Here is a 26,428-nt window from a genome sequence, read left to right as displayed (position 1 = left end):
AAGCAGTAAAATTACGCGAACTTTCCTTGAGTGGGATTTGGAAATATGCATCTTTGAGATCAATGATGCTGAAATATTTTGCTCGTTGTAAACGATGAAAAATTTCTGACATGTTACGCATCGGATATGCATCCTTTTTCGTAACAGAGTTTATCCGCCGAGAGTCGAGACATACTCGGATCTTGCCATTAGCTTTTTTAACTGGAACAAGAGGACTTGCAAATTCCGTTGTGCATTCCTCAATGACGTCTAAGCTTTTCCACCTTTCTAATTCTTGCTCGATTTTTTTCCAAATTGTCGGAGAATATCGATACATTGGCAAATCTCTCATCTTGTTACCCTCATTCAATTCAATCTCGTGTTCTATCAGTGACGTGCGACCCAGATATTGTTCGCTCGTCCAATCGAAGTGCTGAAGCGCTTTCTTGAGCTTTAATTTTTCCTCCAAAGTCAGAGTATGCTCTGTTTCTACGGTCTCGATAGTATCTTCTATATTTGTAGGCAGGTCTAATGTCGGTACGTCCAACGAGTCATCCTCCTCTAACTTGGCCTTCATAATGATCTTGTCATCGCTATTCGTGGGTTGTGTAACGAGTATCTTTAAAAATTCACTGTCGCTCAGAACACCCTTCTCTTCGACTTTTATCATGTTTAACTCTAAGTTTTCTTGTACGGGTGGAGTCTTGAACAGCTGTAACTCTTCCATCCTATCGTCAGATAGAATCATGGGACGGATTTGGAACGCATGCCAGAAATCCATTCCTAATATGAGTGGTTTTTTTATCTGCGGAACGATAAGCGTTGGAACTACTCTCGTTTGTTGACTAAGCGAGTACGGAATATTGGCATAGCCCAAGCAAGCATGCTCCGTATCGTCTGCTGTACATATTTTTATACTTGATTGAAACACTTGGAAACCATGTGATTCGATCACGTCCATTGAACCAATTACGCTCACTCCTGCCCCTGAGTCAAGGAGAGCGATTACTTCCTTTCCCAAAATTTTAACTTTTATGTGAGGACAAGCGGTTGGGTTGACCCGTATCTGTAAAATTTCATTTTGATTTTTATTAAAAAATTCGGTGGGAATCATTTGCAAAGGCGAGATGTTTTGATTCCCTTGTGAACATCTCGCTTCTAGTTTGTTGGGGACGATTTTTTTGAAGCAGAACCCTTGCTGAACGAAGGATGATTGCTCTCGCAAGTTCTAGTGGTTCTGCCGAGTTTTCCACAGGCATAACAGAACACTAGCTTTCTGGCTTTACAATCACGCCAGCTGTGTCCCGGTTTCTGACAGTTCCAGCAAACTAACGTATCGGTTATCTGAGACTGGTTTTGCAAGTCTGGCTGTTTCTGCCCTTCTCGCTGAAAATGCCCTCTTCTTCTAACTAACTCAGGTCGATTATGTTGACGTACGAAGTTTGGTTTATTTCCAACCATTGCTATTGGAATCTCCTCATCTTCGGAATAATCTGTGCCAGATTCTTGGAGTTCAATATTTTGCACGTCGTGTCGCCCGGTTTGATAAGATTTAAAAAAACTTGAATCGTTCGCGTCGATCCTATGATTTAATTCAATTAAATGCTCGAGGTCGTACACATCCATTACGGACAATCTAGTGCGATAATGGGGGCGCATGTTTTCCCATACTAACTCAAAAAGAGTCTCCGACGAAAACGGTCGCTGAAGGCATTGATTAAGCTTTTCTACCTCTGTTACGTATGCTACAAAGGTTTCACCTCTTCTTTGCCTTGTTTCCCTAATTTGAGACCTTATTCCCCTGTCTCGATTGGGATTTCCATATCGAAATCTAATTTCGTTTTCAAATTTACTCCAGCGTGTAAAATTTTCTTCACGGGTGAACCACCAATCGTTAGCTTCTCCCTTCAAGCGGTGATGAATGTTTCTCAACAATTCGTGACTCGAAACATTCTCATGCCGCGCAAGTTTTTTTATTCGATTGAGAAAATCTTCTACTTGAATCGATCGATTATCTCCCGTAAAATTCAAGTCCCAGTTCTCTACTCTAGACCTTCGGTAGTGACCCCTGTCTCTGCTCCGACTGCCACTAGAGACGGGTGAGTGGCGACGATACCTTCTGCCTCGAAGCTCTACACTTCTACGACCTCTTTCCATGCAGCTTTGTCTAATGTCTTCACTAAGTTCACTTTCTGAACTACTTCTCATTCTAGAGTGCCGTATTCTAAAATTCCTCCAGTCTCTTTCCAAACTATCTTCACTGCTAGTTGCTTGTCTGACTTTGTGTTCCCTTTCTGATCTTTCTTTTCGTGAGGTTCGTCGTCGTGTATTGTGTTCGTCACGCGTTTCTTTTTTTTCACTACGGTATTTTTGTTTCTCTCCTCTATCTTTCTGTCGGCTCTCATGTTGATCGCCATGTGCCAGTGGCCATCTACTTAAAAACCTTTCTTTCCTATCACTTCGTTCTGTATAATCACGGTCGTATGAAGGGATCGTGCCTTTCGGGTAGGCCCCTCTCGAATCTTTGCGTTGCTTCTGGTCAGTTTTCTGTCTATCATCTAATAATGAATGTTTTCTCTGGTTATCTGTTTTCTCTGACTCTGAGTCTTTCCAATCAACTTCTCTGTCGTCTTCCGTACCTCCTATCGCTCCATCGTCTGGTTTTACTTCTTGCTGTTCCTTCTTTTTGTTTCCCTGACCGAACTTTTCTACATTTTTCTCATTTGGGTCCCTCTTTTTCCTTTTTTCTTCCTGCTCTCCTTGAGATTCACCCCTTTTTTCTAGCTCATCCTCTGTGCTCTCTGTATTATTCATTATTTCCTGGCCGTGTTCCCTCAAAATCTGCTCAAGTTTTTCGCAAAATTTTTCTTTGAGGGTTTTTTGCTTCTCGTCCGTAACTTTCGCGGTTGCTGCACGGATCCAATAATGCCGAAGTCTTGAAATTAATGTCCGATCAAATTTTTCCCCCAAGGCAACAACAATTTCCTTCGCATTTTTCTGTATTAAGTCAAATTCATCAACTAAAAAATGTTTCCCCTCATATCGTATCATATTCCTCTTATCTTCCTTGAATAACCTTCTTAGGAATCTTTTCTTATCATCAAAAGATTCCCTGCGATCTACTGTTTCATTCCGTAGACGCAACTCAAAATCTACCTCGCTCTCTGTAAGGTGATCTGCAGTAGGCAAAATGTAGTTTTGAGGCATTTTTTTTTTTTTTTTTTTTTTTTTTTTTACCAAATTACTAAAATGTTCAAAAGTTTAAACAAAACGAACAATTTATTCCTAATATATACGATAAATTATTGTGAATTTACTTCCCAAAATGAATTCCGAGAATGTACTCAAAACCCCAAATAAAGTGAACCTTCACCCCAAGAAAGAAACGAATAATTATAATAAAAGAAAAAAAAAAATCGAAATTCTGCTTGCACCAAATAAGTAAATCTTATCTATATAATCTAATATATTCAGGAAAGGAAAAAAAATTATAAATGATAATAAATATGTATAAAAAAACTGTCTTGTGTAAAGACCACGCTTATAATTAAAAAACAACTAACTGAAAACTTATTTACGTTGGGCGCCAAATGTAACCGTAGCCAAAATCTCCAGAATTAAGTTTTTGAAAAACTGGTAGCTTTTGCGCCACTCTCGCGAAGCGAGAGGCTACCAGTCGCGTTATTGCCCGACTATTTTTGAGATTTACTCAGGGAATCTTTTGGCGGTTACTCCTATCGCAAAACGAACTAAAATCGCCAATCCCGACAATATACAAAATGGTTGCACTCCGTCGATTTAAAGCGAACGCCGAATAAACGAACAGTTTACTGAGGTGGAATGAGCGTAACGAAAAGAGTGAAATTTCTCTAAAAGGTTACTTAAACGGAAAAGGAATTAAAAAACGGAAATTCAATAATAGTCGCTGTATTCCACTTGCATTTCGTTCGTATTGGACAATAGTTTGTAAGGTTTTGATAATTCAACTTATACGGTCTGTTAACATGGCCATGAAAACGATTTACCTGCGCAGGTTTTGGAGAACTGATGCTGTAGATAGAGCCGATTTCCACGCCAGCAAGATGGCCGCCTATGATGTTCCAACACAAATGAAATGGCGCCAAACTGTTGCGTTGTAGGAGACGACGAACGCCGGCGTGTGCGCTTGGCCGATTCTATAGGTGCGGAGGGTGGTACGGCTGGGTTTTTGCTGAAGTCAACAAGAGCTATGCCCTCAGCACAAGCCAACGTGCCCTAGGCGCCCTCCGCGTACTAAGATTCCGCAACAGGCCGCCGTAGGACGGAATGAAACTTGTGCCTCGAAACACAAACGGCGTCTCAGCGCCGACTCTCGGACTCACGGATGGCTCCCTTGAGTCACCACGCGTCTTCGACAAAGTACCACTCACCTCCGTTTAACTACCCCTAAGGGCGGGCCCCTGTGCACACACGCTCCCTCCAGCTGTCGAGCCGGAAAACGTAAACCCGTACAAAAGCGCCCGTTGATCGAGCGCTTTGTACAATAATTTCAAAAACGCACGAACAGAATCGTGCCCGAGGTTTTTTATTTTACCCTCGTTCGAATCTCTAAGAGAATAAAAAACGCGCACTACTTTTTAAACTTAAGTTTTCGCACAACTGTTCACCAGCAATTTCACTTGTCGAATGACCGAGTGCGATACCACTTACGACCAATTTGCCTCGGATCTATTATTCAAATTTTGGCGGTTGTTTATTTTAAACATGGCAGCGCCCATAACTTGCGCGCAATAACTTAAACGGCATGGCGGTTATATATTTATCATGACATTAATTAGTCGATTCTTCCTATCAACCTTTCGTCGCCAAATTATAGCTAATTTTATTGAATTATAGCAAACTGAACCGAATTATATCATACTTAGTCGAGACACTTTCAAATTAAAATTATAGTTTGAATCTTTACGCGAGACATACGCAAAGCGTAGTTCGTTACAGTATTAAGATAAGGTATCCAAAATTTTCAGTTTTCAAAGTCAATTGGGACAGATGTTGTCAACATACTGTAATTTTTGACTTTTTCATATAAAAAGGCAATGTAATCACGGTGAAAACCGACTTTTTAATCGAGGCCCGGAGGGCCGAATATCATATACTATTCGACTCAGCTCAACGAACTGAGCAAATGCCTGTACGTGTATGTGTCTGTATGTGTGTGCATGAGTGGACATGTATTTGAGTATGTAACAAAAATGTGCACTCGATTTTCTCGGAGATGGCTGGTCCGATTTTCACAAACTTAGATTCCGATTTCCGGTTCGGGAGTTACGTGGTAAAATGTGCAAAACGATCTAAACACGTGCAATCAATTTTTTCTGAGATCGCTCATCCAATTTTCACAAGCGTAGGTTCAAGTCTTATAACCCCGGTTGGCGGTTCAATGCATAGGGCACTGGTCTTACAAACCAGTTGTCGTATGTTCGAGTCCTGATCTGGAAGGATTCGTAGTGTCAGTAGAACCGTAGCACCAGCCATGCAATAGTTCTGTACACTCTGACTCGCTCATGAGGCTCGATTTTTTCTATTCATCAGCTCTCTTCACGATTTACGATGCAATCCGTAAAATGATGGTAAAGATGAAACTCATCGCTGATCTAAATAAACACACTCAACTATACAGAGCACCGCTGTCATCAAATTATGACGGTTCTCAGTTTTGATTTCATAGCATCTTACTCCCTTTCCTAGTTTTAAAAAGTGAGTACTGAGTTTGGTATCACCGTACTGAGCTATACCGGCGAGTACTTTTAAACCACAGAGTTGCCAACTCAACCCAGATTTTCGGTTTTGTTTTTGCTGGTACTCAAAACGAGCACGAGTATTAATGTACGAAAACAAAAGTCGAACCGTAGCGTGATTGACTTTCATGTCTCGAGCTAAACACAACTGAACCGAATGCGTTTTCCAGCATACGAGAACATGTGTTGAGAATTGGATTGAAATGACATCGATTCAAACGTTGGGGAATACAAGCGAGACAGTGTCAAAAGAATCTGTTGCAATGTGTTGATGTACAAACACATCAAATCACAACTCACAAATCGTCTCTAAGTGGGTTCTAATATTTGACGTGCATCCAGCGCTCATCTGCTGATTGCTTGACACTACGATGTTGAGACGATGTTTTCTCTACACAAATACAAGAAAGTACAAAAATGATGATTACCAGACTTGAATGTTACTAATTGTATTAGTCTTTCATATAAATAGACGGTACTAAGAATGATATTCCGATGTGTGCTATGTTGTACTATGTTTAGAGGTTATAATTGACTGATTTTGTAAACGGAAGGTTTGGATACGGTTGCTACAAAATAGGACAGATGCAATCTTTGAGATGTTTGACTCCGTTTGATTCACGATGGCGAACCGATTTTTGCAAACTTAGATTCGAATGAAAGGTCTTACGAACTCATAGAACTCATGACTCTCATGACTAGATTTTCTATCCAGGAATATGGTCTACATTGATGATATAAACAGCGTGTTTCTATATATATATATATGATAGTATGATTGATATGAGAAAGGCATCATTACACCACTAGGTAGATTAAAACATTTTTTTAGAAATATAAAACAAAGGTATAGCATTCGCTCACACTTTGGAAAACAAAAATAAATATAAAAATATATATAAATAAGCTAATCTACGATTTTACATGTATTACATGTAAGACCTCTCACTGAAGCAGCGTTTCAGCCCAAGAAAGAATCATGTGCTTCACTCAACTCGTTGACAATGATGTAGTTGGATCTTTCATTCGTTGTACCAGCTCTAGCCAAACTCCGAAATAGTCCGAAATAGTTGATGACTGACAATTTTCAGCATCCGAATATTCAATGGTAAAATCCCAACTGAGGCTTATCTGTTTGGTGGACTTATACCATCGAGCCAGGCGGATCGTAGTGTTATTCATAACCAGTTAAGAATCACTACCGACACTGCACGGCTATGGGACCATAAGACCTTTCATTTGAATCTACGTTTGTGAAAATCGGTTCAGCCATCTCTGATAAAATTGAGTGACATTATTTGTCACATACATATACACACATGCACACACAGACATTTTGTGATCTTGACGAACTGAGTCAAATGGTATATGCACTCGGCCCTCCGGGCCTCGGTTGTACAGTCGGGATTCACAGCGATTGCATAGACTTTCTGTATGAGAAAGGCAAAAACAGAATCATATGTTACAATATACTATGATAAATATTACACTTTAGGATGAGCTTCAACTTGTAAGCCATTTCGCACCCTCTCATTCTGCTACTAACGCATAAAGCGATAGCACCCAGTCGATGCCGTTCTATTGATCAAATATCATCATAGACACGCGGGGAGGTATGGGACAGAAACTTGCGAGGACTTAATTATCTCACCATTCGACGACCAATAGAGGGATAAGAGATAAACAGTTTCGGAAAATATTTTTTTTTACATTTTCTTGTAATTTAACATTTCAAAAATATTGTGTCATAATTCCTAATAAATTGAATGATTCAGTGTGAATTACCAGAAATATATTTTTGCTCACTTTTTGAGAAAAAAAATTTTAACGAGTTTTTCTGAAAATCAATTTTTCGAAGTTCGTGAACACGATTCTGCGAAAACTACTGAACCGATTCTTTTCAAACTTCTAACATACTTTCTTGGTATAATATGCCTCCCCCTTACGTTTTTGAAATTCTTTCATTTCCATATTATGGTAGTTTTTCACTTCAAAATTATGCGGAAAATTTATCTTAAGATAGCATTTTTTGCTTAAATATGTCACGAACTGTGAAAAAAAAATAATTCAACATTTTTGATTTCAGATAATTCTATACCAAATTATAATGTTCACCGCGCAACGTGATTCTCAAAAGAGGTTTTAGGGAATGCTCTGTTACTGCCTTAATTTTCAATATTAATATACGGAAATTCAACTAATATTCTTCAAATGATGCTTCATAATGTAAAAAAAAGTTTGAATAAATTTGGTTAAGCTGTTTCTCTGTAAAAAATTACAAAAAAAGTGTTTTTTTGATTCAAATTATTCCTTACGCGGAGAAAACAGTTTTTGAAAGTTTCACAAACACGCACACACCCAGACATTTTCCGATCTCGTTCAGCCGAGTTGAATGGTACTTAACACTAAGGGTCTCCGGAACTTCGATCAAAAATTGCTTTTTCCAACAATTCTTTCACCTTTGTATAGAGAAAGGCAAAACATAAAGATTCAGCTAGATAACTACAATATTATGTAAATTGTCAACAATAGAATCATTCCATTATCTCTTCAATGGTTCACAATCTACCATAACGTACTTACCGAAGGATTTGTCATGCAACGCCGCATTTGATCTGGTCCTCGATAGGTGGGACTATATCGACCGGGAAAGCAACTGGTTGTACCCATTTTCATTTTATCTGCTGACGGATACATAGCCATAGTCATGCAACCGCCAGCAAATTCGTCCTCTAACTTCAACGCCTTTACGGCGTCTAAATGCGGTGGTGAATAAATTTTGGAATTCTTTTTTATAAATCAAAATATAATTTAAAGCGCGTGTGCGATTTCACTCCCGTTATAAATATAATCCTCACGTAGATGAATTCTCCTTCCTTCGTTCTTTATCGAAATGGTTCCGTCTAACGCTGCACCTTTACACTTTAATTGACTTCTGCTGTTGTTTTTCTACACTTCCGAACATTTCGACACAAGTGCCACTCTTCATGTATTTTATGTACTGAAGTTTCGTTATCACTGTGAATTGTTAGGTAATGCCAGTTTTTATTAATCAAAAGTAATTTTAAGATAATATCTACAATTTAAAGATGGCTATAGAAAGCCAATCAATTATGTATCGTAATGTATCGTAGTCACGCTCCTGCATTCCGATGAATAAAGGTCCACAGTACTCTATTAAAGAATAAGAAAATATAAAGATTAAATTAATATAGTTTTTTCATACATTGTAATTCACAATTAAAACATTATGATTATGTGACGTGAGTGAGAGGATTTTTTTTTCGATTCGAAGTGGCTTTTACGCGCATATTAACGCGTCGGTACACGAAGCGTCCAGAACTCGCTTAACTTTCAATTCGTGCTTCTCAAAACATAGAGGGGCGGTGCCAACGGTCGCAAAAATAGCAACAAATAGAATTTTGATGTCGACTATGTCGTTTCGGATTTGCATATTTCAGTAAAAAAAATTGTTTAAATGCTACCGGGTTTCATTTCAAGCATTCAGAAGGACCAAACTGTGGAACTCTCTACTATATTAAACACTGTTCGGAACATTTTTCTCGAACGCGATGCAGTAAAATGATAGCTTACGTTCGTTTGGTGTAAATTTCGCATAGCGAAAAGTGCACAAAGCTAATTAAATAATTCAGGATTTGCACTAAACTGATGATTTTCACTTTCGATTTTCAAAGAATATCACAGAATATCATTATGCAATCTTAATAGTTCTTTAAATAACAATCAGAGCCATTAGAACGGTTTATTTTGTATAATTTTGTCGTTAATACGACTTACTTTACTATGGGGCGCCTTTTCAAAATTTACCCTTTGAGAGAGTGATAAGTTTTTGATCGTGAATATCTCCTGATGCATCTAACGTATCAACATAATTTTTGATACATGTCATCGGAAATATGATCAGCAATTTATGATAACATATTCAGTTGTATGACATCATCACAAATAATTCAAAATTAAAGTTTTCTAAAATTTTTGGTATCAAGTATCAAGAATTCAGTTCATCTTTGAAACAATTGCGGGGCGTTCGCAGAGCCAGTTTCGTTTCAAACAGGAGCGATTGCGTCATCCTACTGCTAGTCGTTTGCATTGGGGCAAAATGGGGAACATTGTACAAAATAATTGAACATTGTACAATAACTGAATCATGTTATAAATTTAGACAGGGCTGTATCCATTCGGAATACGAAATAATTAATTCACTTTTAACGTAAATATTTCTAGGATTAGGTTAGTTTTTAAGTAGTTTTAAGAAATTTGCAAATTCAACACTTGCTCTTTAGCAAAATTATTACAGCATATGCAAAATACAATGAAACAGAATGAAGGTCACAAATTGGAACAAAGATGAAAAGAAACACTGTATCACTTAATTTGTAAACTATTTTAAAGCTATGAAAAATTTAAAATAAATTATTACATTAAATGCAAAAAAATGATACTTCATTCATTCTTGCCTGCATAGTTGACTCGTTCGATCCTGATTAGAATCCAATTCTAGGGTTTAGTTCTGAAATTCAGTTTCAGAATTCAATACCTGATATTTTTTTTCATTCCCAAAACCCAGATCTAAAATTTGATTCCTCGTCCAGAATTTCAGAACTTGATTCTAAGCCGGGATTTTGGAACCGAATTCTGGATCTGAGATAATGATTGATTCGAAACCTGGACTTTTGATCTGAATTTTGAAACTGAATTCTGAAACAGAAATAGTGGTTCAGCTCAATTCAGAAATTCCTTGTCGGAATTCAGATTTAGAATATAGTTTCAAAATTCAGGTTCAGAGTTCTGAACCAGAAATTCTGGATCTTCAGATCGAAATCCAGGAACAGAACTCAAATCCTGCATGCAAGTCTAGAATTTGGTCATTAATTTGTCATTTGAGGGTTTAGTAGAATAATTTCTTTGGAATAATATTTTAACACCATTTAATTCTACTATGTAATGGTGTTAAATAATTATTCTACTAGAATTTCGGTTCCAAAGTTCAGTTCTATAACTAGAAAGGTAACTTAACTTAGGATTTAGATTTGGAAGATCTTTGAACTAAATTCTGGATCTTTTGAGCTGAATTCTGGATCCGAATTTGAAAACGAAATCCTGGATCGGAGTTCTGTAACTAAAATTCAGCTGAGTATCAGAATCCAGGTCCAGAGTTTAACTGTTCAGAATTCAGTTACCGAGTTCAAGTCCAGAACTCAGTTCCCGAATCTAGCATCGAAATTGAGTTTCAGGATTCAATTCCAGCATTCGGATAAAAAATTCTTGGTTCTTGAATTCCAGTTAAAGAATTCAGAATCTTCAACGTCAAAGAAACTGAACGATGCATTTTATTCGTATTCACGTCATCCGGTTATGTCTCTGACATTACCCACCCGCTTTTTTCAATTGTTGTCCACTTTTCATTTTCTTTTTCTTAATACAAACGACTATCAGCAAGATGATGCATACACTTTTGTTTGAAGTGAACCTCGCACTGCGAATTTTCAACAGCAGAATAACTAGTTGTTTTTCTGCATTTAGGCCTCATATTCGCCAGTTCAATTACCTTCACGTAGATGGCGCTCTGCGTACTCGATGTGTCTCCGTTCATGGACTGAAGCTAGCAAACCTGCAGCAGGGTGTATTTATAGATATTCGGTTGATTTTGATGTTTCGTGTTTGGACCTACTTCTTCACTATTTAAACAATGTTTTCGTAATACGTGGTATTAGCAATAATCTTACATCTTATCCATTCGTTTAGTGAAAAAAAAGAGAATAGACATATACATATACATATACAAAGGCTATGCAATCGCTGTGAAAACCAAAACCAAAACCCGGAGGGCCGAGTTTAATACATCATTCGACTCAGTTCGTCGAGATCACAAAGTATCGTAAATACCGCTTCTTGTATCTAACGAATCAACATATTTTTCGCCACAAGCTATCGGAAATATGATCATCAATTTATGATAACGTTTTCAGTTGTATGAGATAATCACAAATAATTCAATATTAAAGTTTTCTTAAATGTTTGGTATCAACGAGTATCAAAGATGAAAATCCATAACACGTGTTTGCCTTTTTCTTACCCGAGCCGATTGTTTTAATGTTGCTGCGTTAGATTTTCAGTCACAGTTTTGAAAGCTAATAGCTCAGTGATCTACAAAAGGATAAAAATAATCTAACTATCAATAAATTCAAAAAATTTCATCTTAAACATATATTGCACCAATATTGAATAATGTACACTTTTGAAAAATCTGTCTGATTCGACACTCGTCAGCGCCAGACAATCAGAACGCGTTGTGAGGAAGAGAACAATACATCTGCTGCTATACAACTGTTACGGTATAAAAGACGAACATTCAATTTTTCTCATTATTTTATGTGCAACGATTGTCGAAGTAAGACATACAGAAGAGCAACACCGAAGAGCTCACGAATTTGGAATGAAGCGAGCAGCAGAATTGTGTCAAAGAACTGTCGCATCAAGACACACAGTAAAACCATACCAAAGATCGACTTTCTGGGATCTCAAAATTTCCCAGAAAGTCAATTTAAAAAAAAAAAATTCAAGATGATGATGACGATGATGATGGTCCCACCTCATACCCCTACAAAGGTGTGAGCAGAACAAGTTATCTATAGGATAATTAATATTTTAGCACATATCTTAACCAGTACACAAAAGAAAACGATCTGATTTATATATATTCTTCAAAAGAACGGCTGAGCACAAAATAACATTCAAATATTTCGGATTTACTATTCAGGGTTAATCAAGAAAATTTCCAACCCGGGAAGATTCTTGATCACATCAGGAATCGAACCCGATATATTTACCAGTATCAGACAGTAATTCACCTGGCCCTTCCCGTCGGACCAGTTCATCGCTACAAACATCAGCTACGATGGAGTAAGAGACTGCGGATGAGCCTAATTCCATCAACAACTGTCGATCCCAATTAAGTTTCCCGAATCTATTCTTTTAATTTCTTATCAAACCTTGCGATCAAGGTCAAGAGTCAAACTCAACACAACCCCGTCGTTTTTTCTGTCATCCAACATCTTTTTGATAACTAATTAGATCTACATGCTGATTCTAACCCCGTTGTTCGTTTGCGCTCGTTTAGCACCCCCTCCGCCAAAATTCGTATACCATTTTACCTATCCACTTTTCTCCTCTCTCCCCTCTTCTTTTTATCAAGAGATCTATTACTTATCTGTTATGCATGGTGTCTTCAACTAGTCATTTTTCTAACGACATAACACACCATACTTTTTGGCAATCTAATTGATGACGTTATTAATATGAGATTTTATTGTTAACTTTTCATCATTCATTTCTCTAACGCGATCAATAGTTTCACCATAAATTTCCACAATGGCGTCATGACCGGTGTTAATAGAAGAAATAACCATATATTTAGTTTTAGCGACATTTAGTTTCAGTTGCTTAAATTTTAACCATCGAACTAGCGAACTTAGATCCTCGTTTAAATATGAAACAGCTCCATGGAAATCTTTAGCCGTAATGAACAGAACAGTACCGTCAGCAAACAAATTTATATCACAGAAAAAACCCCGAGTAAACTCTACCAAAAGTGATTGGTTACTTGCTTTGTATGCGTATCCATTATCGTGGCTGACAGCAGCTTCATCGACTTCGTTAAGTTCTTCGGTATTCATCGGCGTGTGCTACGAATTTGAAGAGAGACGCAATGGACAAAAAACAATACTGCGAGTGCTAAAAGAGAATAACGATCTCGAGCCCATGCGATGTGGTTTTTGCGATGCCTTTTTGCATATCAACCAAACCTGCTGCGGCATCAACACTAGGGGTTTGAAGGAAGCTTTTACTCTCGGCAAAATTATGCTGATAGGCACCAGATGCAGGGAGGAGTTTCAAGGTCGTAGCATTCGCGCGTATATTGATGATCAACGTCAAATAACTTCCAGTTAGCCACCTAATTCGAAGAGTTTGTTACCTGATTTAACAGCTCAAGTACAACAGCTTTCGGATGCGGTGGCTGTCCTGAACGATAAAATCAACAGTAAACCAGCCCGAATGGCCTAAACCTGGAACCAATCAGATCGATTTTAATGATCTTTTCGTGTCTTCTGTAAGTACCAACGTGGAAAAGTTCTGGTTGTACCTTTCAGGGTTGAACCCGTTAGTCTCAGACAGTGACATCCAGGAAATCGTCGCTCGTTGGCTGGATTTGAATGATCCAATCAACTTGGTACGGCTTGTACCAAAAGGCAAGAATGTATCTGGCATGTCATTTATGTCCTATAAAATGGAACTGAATCCTGATATGAAAACAAAGGCACTGGACCCATCGTGTTGGCCGGTTGGATTACTGTTTCGGGAATTTATTAACCAGCCAAAAAACTTCGACCGTCGAATGACTCCCCCCAGCTTGAACAGTTCGTAAGGAGGCACATTCCATTGTGATGCAGATGGCGAGTATTTTTGTTTAAATCCAGATATTCCAGCACTTAATGACAACGCGTTTCAGCATGACGATAACGATAATCGAATTTGGATCTATTACCAAAACGTTCGAGGTTTAAGGACGAAGGTTGATGATATTTTCCTGGCAACGCATTACTGCTGTTACGACGTCATCATTCTGACGGAAACTGGAATAAACTCGTTACAACTTTTTGGAAACTCATTTAACGTGTTCCGTTGTGATAGGAGTCCACAAAATAGTAACAAAAGGAGTTTTGGCGGCGTTTTGATCGCCGTTTCACAAGCGCACTCGTGCTCATTAATCGAAACTGTGAATGGTCTTTATCTAGAGCAAGTGTGTGCTAGTGCCACCATGCGAGGCAAAAAACTGCAGATCTGTGCTGTTTACATTCCTCCCGATAAAAGTCAAGACGTTGGTATTATTGAGACGCACATTTGTTCTATGTCTGAGATAATCAGTAAATCATCACCCGATGATATTGTTTTGGTGTGTGGTTATTTCAATCAGCCACGCATTGTGTGGACGTATGGAATCGATGGATCACCGCTTTGATCGACGGTATGGATTATTTGAACGTTTCCCAAGCAAACAAATAAAAGAATCACAACGGACGTGTTCTCGATCTGGTTTTTGGCCCTTCCGAGCAGCAATTGAAAATAAATAATTGTACTGCTCCACTGCTACCCGTTGACCCTCATCACCTTCCCTTGACAATATCGTTTTCAATTAACCGTAATGAAGATATTAGTCGTGCTGCTCCTTTGAATAAACCGAGAGCATTAAACTACAGGAGAATTAATTTTGATGCTTTGATTGAGTTTCTTCGAAACATAAATTGGGAACCTCTCAAGGAGCTCGATCATGTGGATGATATGGCTGTGCAGTTTCGAGATCTTTTGTTGGAGTGGTTAAACTTAAATATGCCTTTTGTAAAATGTGCGATTTCTCCTCCGTGGGCAAATTCTCGTCTTCGAGCTCTGAAACGTGAACGGAATTCATGGCAGCGTAAACACCGTCGTTGGTGTTCTACTGAAACTAAGAAAAACTTCAAAAAGTCTAGCGATGAATATCGTTTACTGAATACCGGTTTGTACAAAGCTTATGTTATGGTAGTGCAGAATGACTTACGACGGAACCCTAAAAAATCTGGAGCTTCGTCAAATCGAAACGAAAATGCTCGTCAATTCTTCCATACGTTCTATTTTATGGGGTAGAATCCACTTGTACATTTGATTCTTGTGAACTGTTTGCTAGTTTCTTCGCAGCTGTTTTTGCTAACAGTACCGCCTCTGCCGCGCAGGCTGAAACCGCCGTAATGGACGTTCCTGTTAGTCTAGTGGATTTAGGCACATTTGCAATCACTCCCGATATGATCGTCACCGCTGCAAAAAGGTTGAAAAAGTTATACTCTACTGGACCCGATGTTATTCCACCAGTAGTTTATAGTCGATGCGTCCACGTCTAGACTGATCCTTTGTGTGTGATATTCAAGTCGTTCGAGCAAGGCATATTTCCGACAATCTGGAAACAGTCTTATATGTTCCCAGTATTCAGAAGTGGCGATCGCCTAAATGTACGAAGTTACCGCGGTATAACCAGTTTGTCAGCAGCGTCGAAGCTTTTTGAATTGGTAGTTAGCACTGTCGTACTTTCCAAATCTAAAACGTACATCTCTACTGATCAGCATGGTTTTATGGCTGGACGATCGGTGAACACGAATCTTTTGGATTTTACATCTACCTGTAACACTCGGATAGAGGAAAAATCTCAAATTGAAGCAATTTATACTGATCTGAAAGCAGCGTTTGATCGAATAGATCATGAAATACTTGTAACAAAATTATCCCGACTAGGCGCTTCGAGAATGTTTGTTAAATGGCTAAGCTCTTATTTATAGGACATAGTGCTACGTGTGCAGCTAGGCTCGTGTATTTCTTCTCCCGTCACGAATAAATCTGGTGTTCCTCAGGGTAGTAACCTAGGTCCACTATTGTTTGTGCTGTTTCTTTAACTACTTGGCGTTGAATGCAGACTGGTTTACGCTGATGACCTGAAGCTGTATCTGGCAGTTCGGTCTATTGAGGATTGTGTTCGTCTCCAGGAACTTTTAAATATTTTCGTTGGCTGGTGTAAAAGAAATTTTTTAATTATTAGTACCGTGAAATGTCAAGTTATAACATTTCATCGCAAAACCAACTCCATAATATTCGACTATCAAATCGATGGACAAACTCTTGGAAGAGTCGACATTGTCAATGACCTCGGCGTTTTGCTGGATGTTAAGCTTACCTTTAGCCAACACCGATCAACTTTGATTTCCAAAGCAACACGACAACTCGGCTTCATAGCGAAAATTAGCCGAGACTTCAAAGACCCGTACTGTCTAAAAGAGCTATACTGTTCGTTGGTGCGTCCATTACTCGAAAATGCGTGTTTGGTTTGGAGCCCGTACCAACTCGTTTGGAACTTACGAATAGAACGTGTACAGAAGAGATTCGTCCGGTTGGCTTTGCGGCACCTCCCATGGCGAAACCCTCTGGATTTACCACCGTACCCTGACCGCTGTCGTCTGATTGGCCTGGAATCGTTAGAGCGACGAATAAAGATGCAGCAAGCGTTACTTGTGGCTAAAGTAATCAATGGCGATATTGATTCACCACACGGAAAGGCCGAAATCAGCATTTTGGCGAAAAATTTAATTGATTTTCTGATTTTAGTTAGTTATTTTTTAAGACAACTAAAAAAATCTTACTTTTGCTAATTTAAATTTTTTATTTCTGATTCCCTTAATAATAATAAAATATTTGTTGAAATTGCTATTTTTTTAGTTGAATTCACCAATTCAACGTGCTGTCATTTCTTAGCTAAGGCACACTTCATTTCCATTCAACTAATTTTTTTAGTTGAATTAGAGAAATAAAACGTTGTTTTCAACCAACATAAATGGTTGAATTGGCTTCTGCAATTTGCAGCTATATGGCGCTCTGTTGCCGAAAAAACGTTAACACCGTAATGACTACTAGCCACTAGATGGCACACTACTACCGAAAAATATTTCAGTCGCGGTAGTCTTTTCTATATTGGCAGGTATAAATACGATGTTGTATTGGAGAAAAGCAATAAGCGAAACATAAACTTCTTTTTGAAAATTTTTCTTCTAAATCGCTGCTTTCTTCATTCGACTTCGCGAAATCGACTCTCTCACTGAAAACTTTGAGCACTCGGAAAACAAAAACCGAATACAAGTAGTACACCGGACGGCGTGACCCGGAAGGTTGGAAGATACAAAAAACATCATTTGACATATACAATTAGAGTGCAACAGTCGAAACTCACTTCACTGTTCCTCGTAAAAACATTATTTCGCACAATCGCTTCAAATGCATACAAATTCTGAATAAGTACACTTTCCACTGAGAGTTTACGTCAATTTTACAAATCGAATCAGAAATTTATATATGGATATAGCGTAACACATGCGAAAAACATCAAAACAATTTGCAAGCAGTTTCAACAAGACTGTTCTTTTTAGCTTTTTAATGGATTGTTTTGCTTTGACACTTCTCATGGGTTTTTGGCTAATAAACTTGTTAATTAAACCAATTTCATTTTTGTGTTCTTTGAGCTGTCCTTCAGTAATGATGGTGATAGATAAATAGAAACAAATTTTTTGATTTTAATAACAAATTAGTTGTCAATGAAAATTTCGTGTTGGATTGAAATATTGCTGGTTTTTGTCCAGGATATTCGCCAACTAAACAAATTCTCTAAAAATAAGAGTTTTTTCCAGCAAAGTAAATTCTCAATTTTAACTAATTTCGTAGTTATTTTGGAAATTTTGTTGTTAAAATCAACTAATTCAAAAACAGTAATACGAATTAGGCACAGAGCTAATTTCGGTCGTTCCGTGCAAAATTGTTATCTCTTCTTGACTTCCGTGCTTCTCAGCGATCTCTACGCTCGACGAGTCTACTTCAACCAAGATTTCATCGTACTACTTTCGGACAACATGAACCAATGACAGCATGAAATTGTTTCAAAGGCTCGCTTCAGATCCAAGAACACACCAAAAATACTCTCTTTAGCTTCGATTTTCTCCTTCCATTTTGCCAATACTAAGTTGGAAGCGGTTTCGCAAGAGTGACCCTTTCGATATCCCGATTGCTTCTTTATTAGCAAACTGTTAGAGTTCAAATAGTTAATCAGCTGATCTTGAATAAATATTTTGTACTTATGTATATCTACTCCAGTGACTATCATTGTTAGTTCTACAGAACCTCTTGTACTGTTTATCCCTTTTCCGTTTTAACCGTAAAAGTTGACAACTTTTCGAGCTGTTCCAACCAACGTATTTTTCCGTTATCAATTTATTCGTACACGTTTTCAACACGTCGGTCAGAATAGATGCCCAGCGATATGAATTTCCCGTCAACTGTGTACCCAAGCTTCTTGATACAAGTCGAGATATGGTTTGCTTTGAATATTTTTTCCAACACTTAATTTTCACCATATCTTCCTCATTTCTGGGGCTACTCGTTACGGAAATTGCAATTGTCTCATGATCTGAAATCTTGCAATCGGTTTCCACATTTGAATAAACACCGTTGAAGTTGGAATACACGTGATCTATCAATGTTCTACAATAAATCGAAATTCTTGTACATTCATTCACAGTTTTCTTTAAATTGAAGAATAATCTGCTAACTGTTTTAATTGATTCGAGTTTTGATCACTGAGCTAATCAATGTTGAAATCTCTAGTAATAATATTTAGTTTACCAAAATCGACAAAATCCTCCCACCAGTTTTCTAGAATTTTCAGAAATTGGCTGTCGCTTGAACTTGGAGAGTGGCAAACAAGTTCATAATTTCCCATCTGCATGCCTCTCTCAACTGATATACCCAAAAACCAATTATTTCCAACTGCTTCGTTTGATTGAATGCTGAATTTAATTGATTCTCTGGCGTAAATTGCAACTCCACCCGTGTGCCTGGAATGGGACAAACAAAAAGCAACAGTGTAACCCGGAACACTGAACTGATCGAAAGCGTCAGAATCAATTGTATGTGTTTCTGAGAGTAAAACTAATGAAGGATGTCTATCCTCTATAAGATGACGCATTGCGACATAATTAGAAAACAAACTGGCTATATTCAAATACAAAATATCTGAATGCCTCTCATCCATTAGTTGCTATTCCATTGACATAATGTTGTCAATTTTCTTTCTTTGTTCATTTTCAGACAATTAACGTGTTTGAATTCAGTTGAAGAACACTCAGATGTTCTATGTGCGGAATTACATTTGGAACAATTTTCACTGTTTAAACAATCGGTACTCTTGTGACCAAACTCATCACACCTGAAACAGCGCAATACGCTGAACGACTCGCAAACCGAACACCTATCCCAGCCGACGCAAACCTTGCCGGCTGCCTTCAAGCTGCAATAAGTATTCTTATCAACCTCAACTGTAACACTATATTTGCTATATTTGAAGCGTGGATTCTCAAAGTCAGCAACAACTTTTACATCTTCAATCGAAATTTCCTGATTCTGACTTCAAAAGGTTAATAAATACATCAAGGGAATATCGATCACTTTGCAACAATTGGGTATAACATCATTGCATTCAGTTCCTAAATAGATTTCAATGTTTTCTTTCACTCATTGAATGTCCTCTCCTGCTGCGCACTCAACAATAATCGAGCTATCTTTAACATTTTTAAAATTACGAATTTTATGTGTTCTTGGATCTAACCTACCCTTCAAAATCTTTCTCGTGATTGATTTGATCATAATAACCGAGTGCGTCTTACGATTTTTATTGCTTTTGGTTCTGTTTCTAGAAAATTTCCCAGGTAGAACGTCCGCGGACGATTTTTGGTTATTTCTATCAAATACTTCGTCATTATTATTATTTTGCTGATTATTCAAAATCAACAAACTTTTCAAATCGTCCAACTGTTTTGCCACACTGTTTTCTAAACAGGCCATTTTACTCTCCAGAACATCATTGGAAGATCTGATCAGTCTATCGATTCCCTTTTCTAGCGCGATATTTATGTGTGCCTCGATGCTCTCCCGCACACCAGCAAACGAATCAGTGATGGATTTGAATTTTCCCATCTCCTTCTTCATATCACTAATGAGTGAAAGAACATCATCCTTTTTTTTCATTAGCCATCGCGGCACCTTCCAAGCAATCAGCACATTTAAACTAAAGCGCCGGTGTATCTGAAACCCAACCGGCCCAGTACAACGCTGATTATAGCCATTCTCGCAAACTGAACATGCAATTCTCGCAAACTGAACATGAAATTCTAATATGGTTATTTTTTTATTACACATTACACATTAACTCATCATTCATGCACAAACCAAACTGGCCCGACACACAGCTGGAGGAGAAATTAAAGCAAAGTGAACCATGCAAAAACAATAGACAATGCATTCAATATATGTACTACGGTACGACGCCGCTCGGCAATTATTGACACAATTTATAGCACAAAATAGAAGTATGTACAAAACACTTTCTACTTATCTGTTTAAAGCACAATTAGTCACTTGCTCAGGTAAAACAATTCACCTATTTCATACAAAATTTATCACAATTTGACTCATCACTAAAGACGCACAAGTTACCATGTTCGCCATTCAATACAACAATTCCAACTAAATCTCGACGTTTCATGCAATTCTAAAACTTTTGCCATCAAAAAACAAAACAAAATCAAAAACCAATTTATTTAACAATTTATAATTAATGGTGATTTTTCAATATTGAAAATTATCAAATCTTTACTGTCGGGCAGCACCACTTACCCATATCCGACTCTGCTTAAATTTTGTGTGGGGACTTTGGAGCACCACCGCCTTCCGCCTTACGAAATTAGAGGATATATATATATATATATATATATATATATATATATATATATATATATATATATATATATATATATATATATATATATATATATATATATATATATATATATATATATATATATATATATATATATATATATATATATATATATATATATATATATATATATATATAACGGTAAAAACAACGTGTTTTGTCGGTTACGTCTCGTTGTTACTATTTATTCTATTCTAACAGCTTTAGGCCTGGGGTGTCCTTTGCTGTATCAAGCATACGTCTCCACATAACTCGGTCCATAGCTGCTCGTCGCCAGCCACTCAAGGCACGGATGCTTCTGAGATCACCCTCCACTTGATCGATCCACCTTTCTCTGCTGGTGTCATTCTCGGCGGTCACCAGTGAGCCCAAATAAACGAACTCGTCAACCACCTCGATATCGTCATCGTCTATCAATATCGTTGTTACTAGCTCGAGCAAAATCCCTCCTTGCTATTGGGTTTCGTCGATTGGAATAGTGCCCCTAAGTGCAGCTGCTCGTAACTTTTTAAGCTCACGTTGGTTTCTATTGCCCCAAGGTGGCTTTGGACGAGGGCGGCATGCGGGAACATGTACTAAGAAAAGGTCTCGCAAAACACTGGAAAATTTGTCTACAGTAGAATTCACGTCAGCAGCATTTATCCAGTAGAGAGTCCCAGTAGACGACACACAGTGCGTTATTGAGTCCGGAAAAGTCAGTCTTCGAAAAGTTGAAGAGCATATCTTCTGACACATCGTCAAAACGCACAAGCTGAGGACAAGTCAAAGTGTCATAAAGCGGAGGAGTTGTTTGGCCTTGTCCAGGGTGATCCAGATGGATCAAGGATAGCAAAGCCGGAATAAGTTTCCATCCAAACTAGACCAGGTTGGTTAGATTGAGCGATGTCGAGTGCGGAATCAATATGATTTTTAATAACTTCAACGTTATCGTCTGAATTTGGGGGAATTATCGTGGCATTACGAGCTTATCTGCTGCCCCCAAGCTATTCGAAATAGTTTTCAGCTCTGTTGTTCTCTCTGGTACAAAAAGTTATATATCAACCGATCAGCATGGATTTATACCAGGACGCTTCGTTAGTATAAATTTCCTCGAAACCTCGACCTGGTTTTCGTGGATGGAGGAAAGGGTACAAAATGACGCGGTGTAATCCGATATAAAAGCGGCATTTGTTCGTGAAGACCACCGAATTCTAAACTGATACGACTTGGTGCATCACACAAGTTCGTTAAATGGTTGAGTTCCTATTTTTGTGGTAGAGTTCTAGGTATACAGTTTGGAACCTCAGTTTCATCCCCGTTTAAGAATATTTCAAGACTTCCACAAGACAGTAATATGGGCTCCGTTTGTTCGCACTGCTCTTCATGTGATCTGTTTGCAAAGTTCTTTGCTTCGATGTTTGCAGAAAAAACAATCTCCGGTATCGATGCGGAGACCGCCGCGGTGGATGTTCCTGAGAATTTAGTGCATATTGATACATTTTTGGTTACTCCCGATATGATTGTTGCCGCAGCGAAGAAGTTGAAACGATTGTTCTCGGCCGGACCAGATGGCATACCTGCAGCGGTGTACAGTCATTGCGCTTCTGCCTTAGCCGATCCTTTGTGCACTATATTTAATAAATCATTTGAGCAAGGTATCTTTCCGATGACTTGGAAGCAGTCTTTCATGTTTCCTGTATACAAGAGCGGTGATCGTACAAATGTTAGAAATTATCGAGGCATAACTAATTTATCAGCTGCATCTAAACTGTTCGAGATAATTGTGAGCACTGAGGTACTTTTTCGTACTAAAAATTACATCTCTATTGATCAGCATGGATTTATGCCTGGTCGTTCAGTCAGCACGAATCTCTTAGATTTCACTTTCAGTTGTTTTTCGAGTTTGGAGAATAAAGTATAAATGGATGCAGTATACACTGATCTGAAAGCAGCTTTCGACCGAATTGACCACCGAATACTCTTGTGCAAGATGTTGCGGCTGGGCGCCACACAAAAGTTTACTGGCTACGCTCTTACTTATGTGGTAGAGTCCTGCGAATTAAGCTCGGCTCTTGTGTATCATCTTCGTTCTCAAATTTATCAGGAGCTCCTCAAGGCAGCAATATGGGTCCACTTTTGTATTTGCTGTTCTTCAACGATGCTGTTTCGGTGCTCGGAGTTGGCTGCAGATTAGTATATGCCAATGATTTGAAATTATATCTTGAAGTTCGCTCTATTGACGACTGCATCCGGCTTCAAAAACTTCTAGATACATTTGTCGCCTGGTGTCGTAGAAACTGGTTGATTGTCAGCATTTCAAAATGCCAGGTCATAACGTTTCACCGAATACTGAACCCAATTCGATTCGACCATGCAATTGATGGACAAACGCACCAGAGAGTTGACCATGTTAACGACCTTGGTGTTTTTTTAGATGCCAAACTTACCTTCAATCTGCATCGTTCATCTATAATTTCAAAAGCGAAACGGCAACTAGGTTTTGTTGCAAAGATCGGGCGGGACTTCAAAGATCCGTATTATTTGAAGGCGTTATATTGCTCTTTGGTTCGTCCAATTCTGGAAAATGCTAGCGTAATTTGGAGTCCTTATCAACTTACATGGACCTTAAGGATTGAGCGCGTTCAGAAACGATTTGTTCGTCTTGCTCTAAGAAACCTTCCCTGGCAGAACCCGCTTGAGCTTCCACCATACCACGATCGCTGTCAACTGATAGGACTCGACTCATTGGAACGACGCAGGAAAATTCAGCAAGCTACTATCGTGGCAAAACTGATCAACGGGGATATCGACTCACCGAAGATTTTGTCTCAACTCGATTTTCGTGCTTCACAACGATCACTGCGCTCTACCAGTTTACTTCATCCGAGATTTCATCGAACGACGTTCGGGTATTACGAACCGAGAACATCATGCTTGTGGACATTTGGCGCTGTTGAACATCTTTTTGAATTTGATGAACCAACACACAAATTCGTGCAGAAAGTACAGCGATCTACAATTTTATGACTTGACTAATACATATTCATTAAGACCTTTTTATTGTCAATAAATAAATTTAATAATAAATAAATAAATAATTAAATAAATAAATAAACCCGCTTTGCTGCTTGGTTAAGGATGCAAGCTTATCTACGCCGACGATTTGAAACTGTACTTAGTAATCAGTAATTGTGAGGACTGCGTCCATATTCAAAAGCTGCTGAATTTGTCGCATGGTGTCGACGGAACCATCTTGTGATCAGAATTGCAAATGTCAAGTAATTACATATCACCGAGTATTTCATCTATTAATCTTTGACTACAAAATTGATGAACAAAAACTTACTAGTGTTGATCATGTTAACGACCTTGGTGTTGTATTAGATGCAAAACTTACCTTTAATCAGCATCGTTCTGCTTTAATATCTAATTCAACGGAACAACTCGGACTCATAGCTTAAATCGGCAGAGACTTCAAGGATCCACATTGTTTGAAGACGTTACACTGTTCCTTAGTGTGGCTATTGCTGGAAAATGCCAGTTTGGTATGGAGCCCATATCAACTCGTTTGGCACTTGCGGATTGGGCGTGTTAAAAAAAAATTTATTCGGCTTGCGCTAAGAGATCTCCCCGTGCAAAATCTCCTGTTTGGTCTTGACACCCTAGAACGACGAAGGAAAATTCAACAAGCAGCGAAGATTATCAAACGGCAACTCTCCAAAGATTCTGTCTCTCACCGACTTCAGCGTTTCACAACAACGATCAACAGGTACATACACATCCGCGGACCCACACGAACCGAAAGGAAGCGGCCATATATAGCACCATTTGGAATTCATGCAATATTCAATTCACCGACACCTGCCGAATACCAGCTAAAAGCTTTTTTCAAAAATTCTAGACGACATAATCTAATGATACTATTCTAGTTTTAAGTTAGTCGTTAATTAAGATTAGGAAATACCTTTGGCATCTTAGAGCTTAAGCAGTGTGCCTGAAAATATATATTATACTATTGAAAAAAAAAAAAAAAAAGGTACATACACACACACGCGCACGCACGCATATATATATATATATATATATATATATATATATATATATATATATATATATATATATATATATATATATATATATATATATATATATATATATATATATATATGTGTATATTTATATATATTGTGATATCGACGAACTGAATCGAATGGCGATTGCATAGTCTTTCTATAATAGAAAGGCAAAAATGAAATAGTTTGTAAAAATCGGTCCAAGCATCTAATGCGCTCACGATAATTTTGCAATGTCGACGAACTGATATGAATATTACAGTATATTCTAAATAAATACGGTAAAACAAACTTGGAAACAACGTACATGCATACAAACATACGACTTACTTTACTATAGGGTGCCTTTTCAAAATTTACCCCGTACCAGAATGGGTAGAATCCAAAATTCTCATCGTATCCAAAATTCTCATTCTGTAACAAAAAATCAGAATTCCGAAATGAAATTCTTCAGAATCTGAATTTAATTCCTGATCTCAGTTTCTGAGTTCATACCCTCATTAAGATTAAGCATGCTGGAATTGAATTCAGGGACTTGGATTCTGGAACAAGATTTTGGATTTGGATTCAGTGCTTCAAGTTAGGTTCGGAATTCGGAGTTCAGTATTCAGTTCTAGAATTAAATTTAGATCTTGAATTGTGAAAATGAATTCAGTTCCATAATTCTAAAACTAAATGAATGAACTGAATTTTTGATCTGGATCCCGAACCTGCATTTTGCAACGGAATTCGAAGCTAGTCCCATACTTCGAATTCAGTTTAAGTTTTACTTCAATATAGAAGCCGTAAAAGTTGCACAATCAATCAATTGAAACGTTTGGGACTACAGAAGAAGATTCTGTAACCAACAAACGACTCGGAAATTTGAATATCGATTTATAATTTTTAACGATTTGTACTTAGTTTGAGAGCTGCCGACAGCGTCTCGTCTCTTTTAGATGATCAGCAATCTTGAGCCAAAAATTTTGTTCTATTGAAGTAGCTAATAGTCAGTCACTACCCAAGTAGCAATTAAAACATGTTGAAATTGGTATGTTTCACGATTGCTACAGAACGGTTATTTTTGTTGGATATTTTTCGACAAGTGATTTCACGTGTTTTTTTAACAAATGTTAAAACCATTCATATTACTGCTTGTGAAACCAACTCAAAAACTTGAAAGGATTATGTTCTAACTCGGTTTTATCAACTGACTATACACT

The 26,428-nt window shown here is 37.9% G+C and overlaps 1 protein-coding gene across 7 annotated transcripts in view; it reads right to left on the bottom strand.

The window, feature by feature from the left end:
- The window catches only part of LOC131440632 (inhibitory POU protein), a 350,716-nt gene that overhangs the window by 277,320 nt on the left and 46,968 nt on the right, over positions 1 to 26,428 (bottom strand). For 5 of the 7 annotated variants that reach the window (XM_058612092.1, XM_058612089.1, XM_058612085.1 and 2 more), the window contains exon 2: positions 8,340 to 8,930. Coding sequence is in view for 6 of the 7 variants with exons in the window: in XM_058612089.1 (XP_058468072.1) it covers positions 8,340 to 8,465 (126 nt within the window). In the remaining variant the exon portion in view is untranslated. Of the gene's footprint in view, positions 1 to 8,339; positions 8,931 to 11,325; positions 11,427 to 11,853; positions 11,873 to 26,428 lie in introns of those variants that run through there. The other 2 variants (XM_058612088.1, XM_058612087.1) reach the window with 2 other exon arrangements.

This window comes from Malaya genurostris, chromosome 1 (assembly GCF_030247185.1).
Source record: "Malaya genurostris strain Urasoe2022 chromosome 1, Malgen_1.1, whole genome shotgun sequence".
Taxonomy (NCBI): domain Eukaryota; kingdom Metazoa; phylum Arthropoda; class Insecta; order Diptera; family Culicidae; genus Malaya; species Malaya genurostris.
The sequence above is the reverse complement of the archived record's forward strand: the minus strand, read 5'-3'. Positions and strand labels throughout refer to the sequence as shown.